The sequence below is a fragment of the Mandrillus leucophaeus genome, unplaced genomic scaffold (assembly GCF_000951045.1).
Source record: "Mandrillus leucophaeus isolate KB7577 unplaced genomic scaffold, Mleu.le_1.0 Scaffold38, whole genome shotgun sequence".
NCBI lineage: Eukaryota > Metazoa > Chordata > Mammalia > Primates > Cercopithecidae > Mandrillus > Mandrillus leucophaeus.
The window spans coordinates 5,071,995-5,086,148 of NW_012104031.1; the positions used below are offsets into that span (position 1 = coordinate 5,071,995).

The 14,154-nt window shown below is 49.7% G+C and overlaps 1 protein-coding gene across 6 annotated transcripts in view; it reads left to right on the top strand.

Moving 5' to 3' along the window:
- Positions 1–4,990, top strand: part of CSRP1 (cysteine and glycine-rich protein 1) — a 29,736-nt gene extending 24,746 nt beyond the window's left edge. For 5 of the 6 annotated variants that reach the window (XM_011990551.1, XM_011990553.1, XM_011990552.1 and 2 more), the window contains 2 exons: positions 3,151–3,244; positions 3,740–4,990. In XM_011990551.1, coding sequence (XP_011845941.1) covers positions 3,151–3,244; positions 3,740–3,816 — 171 coding nt within the window. In that variant the 3' untranslated portion in view covers positions 3,817–4,990. Of the gene's footprint in view, positions 1–1,504 lie in introns of all 6 variants that reach the window. The other variant, XM_011990555.1, reaches the window with a different exon arrangement.
- The last annotated feature ends 9,164 nt before the right edge of the window (positions 4,991–14,154 follow it).

Sequence of the window (14,154 nt, forward strand, 5' to 3'; positions counted from 1 at the left end):
ACATGTCTGCGTCTTAGATCCATAGCTTTTATCAGATTTTCAAAGGATTTGTGATCCCAAAAATATACATTCTGTTTCATGGAATGTGGACTCCCAGAAACCCATCCAAATACCCCCAGGGCAGAGATTTTCAAGATTCAGGCCTTTCAGAGCCTCCTAGGAGGCTTTTTTCCACACTGTTTAGAATTGCCACACATGCTCTTCCCCCATGATATTCTGACAGTAGCCCCCAATCACCAATGCACAGTGAGAATCACTGTAGGAAACCGACAGTTCCCAATTGAGCTGATCACTTCCTTCAGATAGGGCCGCAGTAGAGAAGAGGTAGAACTCTTGCCCCCGGGGTTTGCAGTGTCAGATTAGCAGTCAGAAAATCACAGAGGAGATGTCTTTCAGCTATGAGGCCAGAGAGGATTTCTGGAGCATCATGTGAGGCCTGAGATAGAAAAGTGACTTGGCCAAGATCACACAACAAGGTTATGGAACTCCTGGGCCTAGAGCCCATCTTCAGCTCTTCTGGATTTGGGTTTTGGCTTTGAAGGCTTTTTGACCTTGAGAAATGGGATAAGGGAATGGATCAATAAATGTTGAGCAACTAACACTTAGGCCAAGGTTAGACTCTCTACTCTCACAGTCATGGTTGGACGGAGATGGGGATTAGTATCCCTGTTGTACAGATGAAGGAACTGGGAGTCAGAAGGATTACATAACTTGCCCTGATCTGCTAGGAAGGGGCTAAGCCAGGCTCAAGCCCAGGTTTGTCTGACTCTGAAGCCCTTGCTCTTACTACTGTTACTACTGTTAATGCTACTTTGGGCCATTTAGCCTCTTTGAACCCATTTCCAAGGCTGCAAAATGGGAAGGGATTGTTAATCCTAGCATGGTAATTAAGACCTTAGACTCTAGACAGCCTGCTTTGAATCCTAGTTTTGCCATTTATTGGCTGAGTGGCCTTGGGAAAATTTATCCTTCCTAAGTTTCAGTTTTGCAGCTCTAAAGTGGACCTGAATAGTGGAGGAAATGCAAAGTGGACCAGGTAATGGTCCCTGACAAATAAGGCAGTTTTTTTGTTTGTTTGTTTTTGGTTTGTTTTTTGTTTTTTGTTTTTTTGGCAGAATTTCACTCTTGTTGTCTAGGCTGGAGCGCAGTGGCACGATCTTAGCTCACTACAACCTCCGCCTCCCAGATTCAAGCGATTCTGCTGCCTCAGCCTCCCGAGTAGGTGGGACTACAGGCATGTGCCACCACACCCAGCTAATTTTTGTAGTTTTAGTAGAGATGGGGTTTCACCATGTTGGCCAGGCTGGTCTTGAACCAGCCTGGACCTCATAATCCACCTACCTCGGCCTCCCAAAGGTCTGGGATTGTGAGGTGTGAGCCACCACGCCTGACTACCAGGCAGTTTTAATGATTAAATGAGATAATACATGTTTAACATGCAATGTAGTACCTGGTATGTCCTCAGTACAGTTTTGCTATTGTTATTATTATTGTTTATTTTCAGGGATTGTTATGAGGTCACAATGAAGATCCTTGCCATTGACTAAAGGATATGAAAACAGGAGACATTAATACTATTGTTAAGTTGGGTTTTTTGTTCTATCTCATTATGAGAATAGAAAATTATTAAGAATAGCTAAGAATCACTATTTCCATTACTTAGGCAGGCTAAAAGGTAAAGTTAGGGCTGTACTAAGGAGTAGGATAAGATAATTTTGCATTCAAGTGGAAAAGGTAGGGAGAAGCCCCCACCTTTCTATTGCCTCGCTCAAGAAATGTTGAGGAGCTGGGAATACGTTTGGGTGCTTATGAATAGCAAAGGGATTCAGCTTATTTTGGCAGGGGAGTGGCTAGGAAATATGAGAGGTGTTGGTCTAGGTGTGATTCAGTTTTTCTCTAGCCTGGAGAGCTTGGGGTAGCAGCCCCTTGCTTTATAGAGGAGGCAGCAAAGGCTGGGTGACTACTGAGGTTGCACTGGCACCGACCTAGACCCAGGTCCCCCAATTTCAGCTCTTTGGAGAAGAAGCCAATGGGCAAGGTTAGGCAACCAGGAAATCTGAGGGGATGAATTTCCCTTCTCATCCGCCAGCCTGGGCACTAGGAGTGTCTTTGCCCTTAAAAGGCCTTGTTTTGTCTTATCTGACTGCTGCCTGCCTCTTGCTTTTCCTGGGTTAAGCAGAGCTGTCTACACATTAGCCTCTTAGCCTGCCCAGCTGTTGATGGGAGCTGGCTTCTAAGAAGTCTGTCTGTGCAACGTACCATCACTGTGTACAAACTTGGGCCTCACTTTTTTTTTTTCTGGGAGAGCTGTTTGCCCTGTGTTACAGAATGGATGTGAGGACTAGATTAAACATATGATGTCTGGTCACAAAGAAGGTATTTGTAATTGGGATTCTCCTGGACCAGCCCAGCCTCTGAAGTTCTAGAATTAGGTGCCTCCTTTGCCCAAAGGCTATCAGCTATTGGAGGGTAGGGTGGCAGTATGTCCCCCACTGGGTAGCTGTGAACATTAACTGACTTCACCAGTGTAAAGTGCCTGGCACAGGGCCTGGCACAGAGGAAGCCAGAGTCAATGTTGTCTAGTATCACTTTGGAAGGAGAATAAGTCTATGAAATTGCATTAAACTCAGCAGGAGAAGTCCTAAGGAGTGTAGTTTCTCCAGGGGCCACAGAAGACCCTTTGTGTCTCTATGAGATGCCCCAAGGCAACACGGGGCAGAGAGGTCTTCCTGGTGAGGGCTGTTCAAGTACTAAGTGACAGTACCAGGAGGAGTGCAAAGCCCTGGCTCACACCACTGATCTACTGGCAAGATGGGTCTGGAGAAGGCTCATCTGGCCCAGCCAGTGGGGGGAACAGCTACCTTGGTGTTAAACCCACCCCCTCACCTGCCTTTTGTGGTATAGCTGGTGACCCTAATCATCAGGCCATTGCAACATAGCATGGAAGATGGTGCGAGGTGGCATGTGGTCCCTGGCCTTCTCCCTCTACTGCCTTGCACCATGGGCCATGTCCTCTCAGCAGCACCAGTTGAACAGACTTCAGAAGTGGCTTGAGCCCTTATACCATGGTTATGTCAAAGGGAGTGGGCCTGGGGTGGAGGGTACCCTCATCACTGGTGGCAGCCATTAACTATTTCCTTCCCTGCCTAGTCCTGGCATAAGTCCTGCTTTCGATGTGCCAAGTGTGGCAAAGGCCTTGAGTCAACCACCCTGGCAGACAAGGATGGCGAGATTTACTGCAAAGGTGGGTGTTTTCACTTCTAATTGAGGGTCAGGAGGCCCAAGGGGGTGCAGGGGCTAAGTAGTCTTGCCTTTGCTGAATGTAAACTAATTCCTGGCCTTGGGATCCAAGATCCTGAACATCTAGTATGATTCCTTCATTGTACAGATGAGGAAACAAGACCAGAGGGGGAAAGCAACTTGGCCAGCATCATCTGGCAAATCGAGGCAGGCATAGAGCTAGACTTCCTAACTCCCAGTCCAATGCTCTTACAGCAGATGATGCTTCTGTAATTTCAGTGGCTGGGGCAATGGGTACAGGGTGGAACCAAGAGCCTCTTCACCATTTTACTATTGAGACTGGGGTGCTGTGGAGGTGAGGGGGTCCTAGTGGACCTTTCTTCCCTAGCGGCCTGGCTGGGCACTAGGAGTGGGGGATCTTCAGCAGGAGGGTGGGTGGTGCGGCTGGGGGTGGAGGAGGAACATGCCCTTATTGCACTTCTCTCTCCTCTCTCTGCAGGATGCTATGCTAAAAACTTCGGGCCCAAGGGCTTTGGTTTTGGGCAAGGAGCTGGGGCCTTGGTCCACTCTGAGTGAGGCCACCATCACCCACCATGCCCTGCCCACTCCTGCGCTTGTCATCGCCATTCCCTTCCCAGCAGCTTTGGAGACCTCCAGGTTCATTTCTCTCATGCCTGCCACATATCACTAATGACTTGAACTTGGGCATCTGGCTCCCTTTGGTTTGGGGGTCTGCCTGAGGTCCCACCCCACTAAAGGACTCCCCAGGCCTGGGATCTGACACCATCACCAGTAGGAGACCTCAGTGTTTTGAGTCTAGGTGACAGCAGGCCCCTCTCCCCACACTTTGCCCCACAGAGCTCTGTTCTTAGCCTCTTGCGCTGCACGTCCACCATCAGCTGGCCAAGACACCTGGGGACACATCTTGGCGCCCAGAGGAGCAGCAGCAACAGGCTGGAGGGAGAGGGAAGCAAGACAAAGATGAGGAGAGGGGAAGGCTGGGTTTCTTGGATCCCAGAGATCCTCCTCTGTGGGAAAGAAGGTGGGTTTCCTGGTGTCCCTCAGAGTAAGCCTGAGGAGTCCCAGCTTAGGGAGTCACTACCGCAGGCAGAGAGGCAGGCAGCGGGGTCCTAGGAGCCCCTGCTTCTCCAGGCCTCTTGCTTTAGAGGCTTTGTGGAACGGATAGCCTCCCACTAGGAGTGGGAGGAGAATAACCCAGGTCTAAGGACCCCAAAGTCAGGATGTTATTTGATCTTCTCAGACATCTAGTTCCCTGCTTGATGGAGGGATCCTAATGAAATACCTGAAACATACATTGGCATTTATCAATGGCCCAAATCTTCATTTATCTCTGGCTTAACCCTGGGTCCTAAGGCTGTGGCCAGCAGAGCCCAGGCCAGGGTTCTGTTCTTGCCACACCTGCTTGATCCTCACATGTGGAGGAAGGTAGGCATAGCCTCAGTCTTCATCCAAACACCCCTTTCCTTTGCCCTGCGACCTCAGAATCTTCCCTTTAACCCAAGACCCTGCCTCTTCCACTCCACCCTTCTCCAGAGACTCTTAGATCACATCATTCCAGCCCTTCCAGGCCCCAAGTTAGGAGTGGTGGTGGGAGGAAGGGAAAGGGCTGGGCCTCACTGCTCCCAGCGACTGAAAGGACGACACTATCTGGAGCCACCCACTGAAAGGGCTGCAGGCATGGGCTGTACCCAAGCTGATTTCTCATCTGGTCAATAAAGCTGTTTAGACCGGAACTCTGGTGTCCCAATCCTGTGTCTGTGGAGCTGGGAGGGAACTCGATGAGAGCAATCAAATTAGCTGGGGCTTTGGGAGGCCGAGGCAGGTGGATCACCTGAGGTCAGGAGTTTGAGACCAGCCTGGCTAACATGGTGAAACTCCATCTCAACCAAAAAGACAAAAAAATTAGCCAGGCGGGGTGTGGGTGCCTGTAATCCCAGATACTCGGGAGGCTGAGGCAGGAGAATCACTTGAACCCGGGAGGCAGAGGTTGCAGTGAACTGAGATCACGCCATTGCACTCCAGCCTAGGCAACAAATGCAAAACTCTGTTTCAAAAAAAAAAAAAAATTAGCAGGCAGCCTGGTGGAAATGAATCAAAGTGGATTCGTTCCTGCTTTTTCTAAGGACCAATTGCTTCTCAGTATCAATTCCAACTGAACCACACTGTCTGAAGTGACCTGACCAGCCAAATACCACTGGCTTGTCCTGTCTGGTCTCCACCCCCAAATCTGGGCCTGGGAATTGCATGGACTTTGGTCTTGGAGGGCTCAGCTAGGCCCCAAAACTGCTCAGAACTTCTCCCAGCTTGGAAAGCCCCAGCCTAAGAGGGAAACTCAACCAGAGGAACTTTCACGTCAAATCTAGAAAGCTCACTTCTGCCTAGGAGGGGTGTGGTGGAGGGGCCTGGGCCAGCCTGCTGTGCTGTTAGGGCCCCCACAGCAAGTCCGTGGAAGGCCGCATTTTTTGGTAATAGGCTCATGTGAGGGGTTGCAGCATCCTTCATCTTAGGCACACCTGCCTGATGCGTTGGGGCTGAGCTGCTCTGCTTTCAGCCCTTCTCGAAAATGTGCCCACACTAAATTTTCAAAACAAAAGCAGATGCTTTAACAACAACGAGGCCTCGTATACCTATTTCCCAGATGACCAGCTCCAACAGTGGCCTTGACAGAGCCCCCTCCTTGACTCTGAGAAAGGGACCTATGCATGCATAACACCCATCAATGGTGCAGAGCAATAGAAAAGTGCAAGGTGACAGGGAGAAGAGCTGGAGGAGTTCAGAGAATGCCAGCCCAGGGTGGGCACTGGCTGGGAGTTCTGCAATCGGGGTCAAGGGCTCCATCTTGGTAACCCCTCTGGCTCCAGCACAGGGGGTGGCCCACGAAAGGTGCTCCAGACACGTTTCTGCAGCCAGGAGGACTGCTGGTTCCACTCACGCAACGGAACCCTCCTGTTCTGGGAGGGGCCTCAGGAGTGGCCCGGATGGGAGCCTTTGGGGCCCAAAGCTGGAGAGAGTCTGCCCTCTGCTGGCTGCCCGGGAGCGCCTGTCGGCGACTCATCCTCCTGTCCCTTGCACCACTAGCTGTCCTGCTCCGGGGCCACTGTCTTTCAGTGCAGCCCCACTGTGGGCAGGGCCCGGACGCACCTCCTGGGAGTAAGACCTGGGTAAAGGCAGGGGGCTGTAAGCCAGCTGCGGCCAGGCCAGGAAGCACTCACTGGACGGTGAAGGGCCAGGCAGGGTGGCGCAGCAAGGAAGGAGGAACAACAGGCAGGGGAGGCCCGGCTGGAAGGAGGGTCGGCTGACGGGGAGAGGGCCCAGCATCCGCAAGCACGGCGCTTGCGCCGTCCCAGGAGACACCAGGTGGTGCTATGGGGTCAGGGCAAAAGGCAGGCGCTGCCTTTCCGCGCACCCCACTCCCTCCTCCTCTCCCCGTGGACTCTGAGGACTCAGCTCCTGCGCAAGACAGCGCACGCGTGTAATTCCCGACGCTCACTTCTCCTTTGAGGGTTGGCGCGCTTCGGGGCCCTGTGGAATACCAAACCCTGTGGAATTGACCCAAAGGGTCACCAAAGAGTGAGCAAGGACTTTTTTTTTTTTTTTTTTAAAGACAGAAGTTTGCTCTTTAGTGCAATGGTGCGATCTCGGCTCACCGCAACCTCTGCCTCCCGGGTTCAAGCGATTCTCCTGCCTCAGCCTCTGAGTAGCTGGGATTACAGGCATAAACCACCCCGCCCGGCTAATTTTTGTACTTTTTTTGGTAGAGACGGGGTTTCTCCATGTTGGTCATGGCTGGTTGGTCTCGAACTCACGACCTCAGGTGATCCGCCCACCTCGGCCTCTCAAAGTGGTGGGATTACAGGCATGAGCCACCGCGCCCGGCCGGGTTGAGCAAGGTCTTTATGTCCACTTGGGTATTTCTTTTCTCGCTTCTGTCATCTCGGAGCAACGTGTCTAGGGCGACCTCTGGAGAATGTATTTGGTGGGAGCTATGCCCAGCCGCAGGAGCGGTCGAGCCCTGGGCTTTTTAGGATATGATAGGAAACAGCTGCCCCTCCCGATGGGCGGCAGGCCCAGCCTCCTCGGACTGCCCTTCTCCAAGAGCCTTAGCAAATTGTCTGGGTCACCTGAGAGGCTGGGGAGGGACAGGAAGACCCGGAGGCCGACTGGAGAGATGAGGATAGAGATCTTGGGGAGAGGAGGTTGGGGGGTGTTAGAGCTGCTATTAAGTGTGGGAGTGATCCCAGAATCAAGGGCCACAGAAATTATTCGAGGTGGGGCACTCAATCGCTTCTCGGCCTTTGGCTAAGATCAAGTGAGGGGGCCACCCAGCGAGGCACGATCCACCGACTTAGATCAGTGGAGGTGAGTGTGGCGGAGTGAGGAACGCAGGGATTAACTACTGGACGGTCCGACCCTTCCCCCGCCTAGCCCCCGTGCCACGCCCAGCCCTGGCCCCGCCTCCAAGCCCAGCCTTTATTCTGAGACTCATTGGGGAAGCCTTTAAAAATAGTTCCCAGCCCCACCCCTAGAGATTCTGATTCGGTTGGCCTGGGTGGGGCCTGGGAATCTGTATTCGACAAGCTCCTCAGGTGATTCTCTGACACTCGCCCGGGCTCAGCAGGGCTTGAGAAACTGCGGACCAGCCCAGCATCCCAGCAGGTGCCGACCTCCACCCGGCAGCTCAACCTCAACCACTTAGTTGCCAACAGCTCCGCGCCCCGCCCCGCCGCGCAGCTGGGGTTGCCTCTGAACAGTTCTAATGATTAGAGAGGACTTCCTGGAACTTCCTATTTCTGTCCCCTAGAGTCATCCAGAACAGGTCTAATCCCTCTCCTGCATGAGAGCGCTTCAGAGATTTGAAGACAGCTGTCGGCTGCCTGAGTCTGCTCCTCCCCACTAGAGATCCCCTGGCCTTTCAGCGCTTCCTGATGGAGGCACCAGGCAGTCCAGCGAGTCCAGTGAAGGAGGAAAAACACAGCCAGGGGTTGGGTGCCGTCCAGTGGCCAGAGAAACAAACTGGGGACTTGCAATAGGTCAAAGGGATAGAACAGAGGCAGCTCCCCCTGGGAAATGCCTGTCTCCTGCCTTTCTAGGGTACAACTTCCTCCAACCCAGTCTTCTTTTGGACATTTTGGAAACATTATTCATCCAACTTGTGTGCTTACTATATGCTATAGACTGTTTGAAGATCTTTAATGTATTAACTCACTTAATTCTCACATTACTCATCCATCTTGTGTGCTTAATATATGCTATCAACTATTTGAAGACCTTAAATGTATTACCTCATTTAATTCTCACAATGTCCCCATGAAGTAGGTGCTGTCATTTTACCCACTTATAAATGATCAAACTGAAGCCAAGAACCAAAGAACAATTCAACAACCGTCTCAAGGTCAAATTGAGCAGGATATAAATGCAGGCAGCTGGGTTCAGGTCCCATTCCTGCAGGGCCATACCTAACATCCCTGCCTTAAGAAGAAACAGTTATGTACTAGGGGTATGAGGCCTGGTGCTGAAATGGTGAGTTAGGACCATAGCAATAGCTAACAGTTATTGAGCACATACTATGTGCCTGGCACTGGTCTAGATGTTTTCTTATTTGATCCTCATATAAGCACTAGGAGGTAATTATATTATCCCTTTATTATATAAGAGGAAACTGAGATTCAGTGAATTTTAAAGAGACTTACTTAAGTCCCTGGCAAGTGGTGGAGCCAGGATTGGAACCAGCTGTGTGACTCTGGGCCTGCCTCCTCCCCTCTGGGTGTCGGCTCCTCATTTGTGAAGTGAAGACGTTGGCCTAAATTAGTTCTGGGGAAATGCTTCTCAAGCTTTAATGTGCATATGAATCTCCTGGGGATCTTGTTAAAATGCAGATTCTAGTTCAGTAGTTTTGGGTGGGGCCTGAGATTGGACATCTCTCACAAGCTCCCGGGGGAGGTGGTGCTGATGTTGCTGATCCTGGGACCACACTTGAACAGCCAAGCTTCAGGGAATCCACCCAACTCTGATGTCCCAAGTTTATGGGCCTAGGAAGACTCACCCTAAAGGCCATGAAAATTCAGGAAGCAGATTATCACGAATAAAGCCCTTAGTGGGCATTTTCCATGCCTGAACAAGCCCTTGGTGCCTTTTCAAAAGCACCTGCTCCTGAGCCTTCTACATTTCCACCCTGTTGACCTCAACCTGACTCTTCCAGAGAGTTCAAGGGCTTGGTCCCAGGCCAAGGGGGACTGTTGCTACCTACTGGAGGAGTGAAGAGGTATCTCTGTGACTCTGCCTTCTGGTGGTACCCAGCAGTCCCATGGCAACCACATTGTCTAGTCCTTTAAGGGATGTTCACAGATATTCCTGGGTACACAGTAATATCTACGTTTACATTTAGAGGTTACATTTGGCCCCATCCCTTGAATTTTGATGTGGTGATGTGGCTTGCTGTGGCCTTTAATTGAGACCAGAAGTGTCACTTCTGAGCAGATTTTTCTTTTTTTTTTTGAGATGGAGTTTCCCTCTTGTTGCCCAGGCTAGAGTGCAGTGGCGCAATCTCGGCTCACTGCAACCTCTGCCTCCCGGGTTTAATCGATTCTCCTGGCTCAGCCTCCCGAAGTAGCTGGGATTACAGGTGCCTGCCACCACACCCAGCTATTTTTTTGTATTTTTATTTGAGACGAGTTTCATCATGTTGGCCAGGCTGGTCTTGAACTCCTGACCTCAGGTGATCCACTTGCCTCGGCCTCCCAAAGTGCTGGGATTACAGGTGTGAGCCACCATGCCTGGTCATCTGAGCAGACTTCTTTAATAGACACGGTGTAAGTTTTCATGTCCCTTTTCTCTGTTGTGGAGAGTGTGGAAGTGGGTGTCGTGATGGAACCTCCAGCAACCTGGATATGTGTATATCTCAATGAGCAGAACCTCCCCTGCCAGCTCAAGTAGGACATACGGTATGAGTGGGATGACCTTTGCTGTGTTAAGCTATTGGGTTTGGAAGGGGTTTGTTAGCGCAGAATAACCTAGCCCATCCTGACTAGTACACATACCAATATCACCTTAGATAGGCCGAGTCAAGTATGGAGACCATGTTTCTACAAAGTCAGGATCGTGGCCTGTCGAAGAGCTAATGCTTAACTCTGGGATCTTCTTCAGTAGGAGGGAGTATCTTCTTGCAAAAGTAGGGCTGGATTCCTAAAGATGTGAACTCTTCCTCCCATTGTTTTGCTAGTCCCTGTTAAGTAGAGAACTCTGATTCACCCATTTGCCCTTGTGTCCCTAAAGTCTAGCCCAGGGCCTGGCTCACAGAATACTTAATTCTTAATTCACACACAACAGGATTTACTCTGAAGTTCCTTTCTATGAATCTTCCCGTAGATCACATTCAAGAATATGCCATGAGCCTTCCTCTCCTCTCTAAGTCCCTCCACACACCCCTCTGCCTTGAGCAATCTGTTGATTTCTCCTTGACCTAAGCCTCAGGCTGGACAACTCACAGCTTCCTTCCCCTGCCTGATCTTGACAATGACACTGTATAGGAGCTTCCCTGTTATCAAAGTCATACTCAGGAATAATAATCTTTATAACTCTCATGATGAAACGTTTGAAAATCAGAGGCAAGTGGTAAAAAACTCATCCATGATCTCACCTCGAAGAAACTGCTGTTGACACTGTGACCTTTTCTTTCCTATTTTCCTCTATGCATTCCCCCTACCCCATAATTTTAGGGAGAGCCTATGAATGTCTCCACTTTAGGAGGAGAGGGAAAAGCCACCCACAAATGCAGAAAATGGCAGAGCTGGAAGGGGACTTATGAATCCTTCAACCAACTCCCTTACATTACCATTGAGAATGCTACTTTATACTAGTCTGGGTGCAGATGTGTGAAAAGTAAAAACAAATGTCTGGCAAGACCCAAACCAAGCTAAGTGATTGTTGTCTCTGGGGTTGGGGGACTAGCAGGGTGGTGAAAAGATACTGTCATGTTTTGAATCTTTTGCAACAAAAATGTATTCAAGTATTATTGAATTTAAAGCAGATGATTATTACTAGAAGAAAAGAGAAAGTCACTTTTATGTCAAGGGTTTCATGGCTATTATTGGCACGTTGGTTGAGGCCACTAGTTTCCTGGGTATCAGTCAGTCCCCTCCTAGTGTCCTTGCCCCTTGGTCAAGTGTCCTCAAGGAAGAGATTCATTCCAAGGCAGCCCATTTTTTCCTACAACATGGGCACCCAGATGCCAAGATGGCATGGGAAAAGGGAAAATTCTGCAGGCCTCAACCTGAACCATGAGCCCACAAGTCCAATCTCTGTAAGACCCACGCTGGGATCAAATGCCTTCAAGCCCAGACTCAGCCCCATCAGAGAGGGGCAGTAGGTGCTCTCAAGACGAAAGGGATTCCTGGTGAATCAGGAAAGTTATTGGGCTGGAAAGTGATTAAAGGGCTGAGCGTGGGAGGGGATTTCCACTGAGAGAGCCAGGCCCAGGAGCAAGCCTGGGCGGGTCGGCTGCAGAGTTGCTGCCCACTTGAAGTCTGTCGCAATGGTGCCCATAAAACCCAAGTCATCAGAGACTTTAAACCTCGGTTGGGTTTTTCCTTCTGTTTCCCTTTAGAAAAACAGAGATCCGAGGAAACCCCAAAGCCCTGGAACAAAGGGCTGTACATCAAAGGGGTGTGAACAGGTCAGGAGAAGTCTGAGGGAGAGGTCAGTCCGACTGAGTCTTCCAGCCCCCAGCTCCCAGGGAGAGGAGAGCAGTGAGGGACTTGTGGATTGGAGGGTGGGTGCAGAAGCCTGAAGGGAGAAGCAGAGTGGGGAGGAGCAGGGCTGCAAACAGACCCATTTTCATGCCCCATCTAGGTGAGGAGGCACTACCCGGCCTGAGGAATCCAGGGAACAGGTTGAGGAAGGAGTAGTGATGTTTTCTTTTCTTGCCTGTACAGGGGTTCCATAGCTCCCATAAACTAGCCAGGCTTTTTTTTTTTTTTTTTTTTTTCAAATATGCACTAAATCTGCAAGATAGAACTTGACAGCTTTCATTTTACAGAAGAGGAAACTGAGATCAGAAAGGGGAAGTGACTGTGTAAGGTGTCACCAAGCTTGGGCTAGGACACGGGTGCCCTGTCTCCTAGCTGAGTGCTCCTTCCCCTACACCAGTGGTTCTCACACGTGTGCATCAGAATCACCTGGAGGTCTTGTTAAAACATGGATTGCTGGGCTCCAAACCCAGGTCTGGGGTGGAGCCTAGAATTTGTATTTCTAACAAGTTCCCAGCTGATGCTGACGCTGCTAGCCTGAGACTACATTTTGAGAAACACTGCTCTAGACCCTTGCTATCTAAAGTATGTTCTGTTGACTATCAGCATCAGTGTTACTTGGAAGCTTCTAGAAGTGCAGAATCTCAGGTCCTACTCTAGACCTATTCCACCAGAATCTGCGTTTGCAAGATCCCCAGGTGATGTGTTTGCACACTACAGTCTGAGACGTGCTGGTCTATACCACACACCTCTTTCTGGACTGGGAGTCAAATGGAGGCAGCCTAGATGAGCCTTCCAACTCCGGTTGCCAGGGGATAATGGAATAGGAGCCCAGGGTCCTGTGGGGGAACCAACCCCCTTTTTATGTTCCCCAAGGTTGGGGAGTGGAGGACAGAACTACAGAGACAGGAGGAGTTGCATGCTCAGCTCTGGGTTTGCTCAGTTCTGGTGTACACACCCCACATCAGGAGACTCTATGTGCCCACCTTGGGGAATCCTGGGAATGCCTGGAGGCCAACAACTGCCATTCAAGCCTCTAAATCAACCCCCACTCTGAAGCCAGCCCTTGTGTTTGAAATTCTATTTCAAGAACATATGTAATACCTATGTGTTTATTTTGTTTTAAAAATATGCCTAATACATGAGTATGACATCGAAACCATATTGAAGCATGCTCATAAAATGACAGGCATTCTCACACTGCCCATCCCCATCCTGGACATTCCATAAGTAACTTATCACTGTGAATCCTGTTAGACATAACCTGTACAACAAAGATGGACTTCTGTTCATGTGTGGCCATGCTATATACCTTATTAACTTACTGTACTGTAATGTTTCCCCATGAAACAACCATCTCACCCTACCAAGCCCTGTGGATCTGTTTATTTTTAACTGCTGCACCGCATGAATGTTTCTGTACTGTGCAGTTACCTAGATTTTTAGAGAAGCAAAGCAGTCACAGGATTTTAAAAAGCCAAGCAATACAGATTGGCAAACAACGAAAAAATAAAAGTCTCTTTCTTCCTCATTCTTACCCAGAGAGACTGTTAACAATTTATTTTAAATTGTTATTTGCTTTTCTAAACAGGGTCTTGCTCTGTTGCCCAGGCTGGAGTGCACTGGTGTGATCATAGCTCACTGTAGTGTCAAACTCCTGGGCTCAAGCCATCCTCCCACCTCAGACACCTGAGTAGCTGGGACTACAGGCATGTGCCCCACTATGGCTATTTTTTAAAAAAATTTTTGGAGAAACAAGATCTTACTATGTTGCCTAGGCTGGTCTCATACTCCTGGGCTCAAGCGATCCTCATGCCCTAACCTCCTAAGGTGCTGAGATTACAGGCAAACCATTTATTTTTGGTATTTAATTAAAATACTTAATTTTTGTAACAGGTTTGGATGTATAGTAAATTTGAGCACATAGAACAGAGTTCCTGTATACCTACCCTTCCTCCATAGTTTCTTCTATTATTAACGTCTTGCATTAATGAGCTACTGTTTTTTTTTTGTTTGTTTTTTGTTTTTTGTTTTTTTTGAGACAGAGTCTTGTTCGTGGCCCAGGCTGGAGTGCAGTGGCGCAATCTCGGCTCACTGCAAGCTCCGCCTCCCGGGCTCACGCCATTCTCCTGCCTCAGCCTCCCAAGTA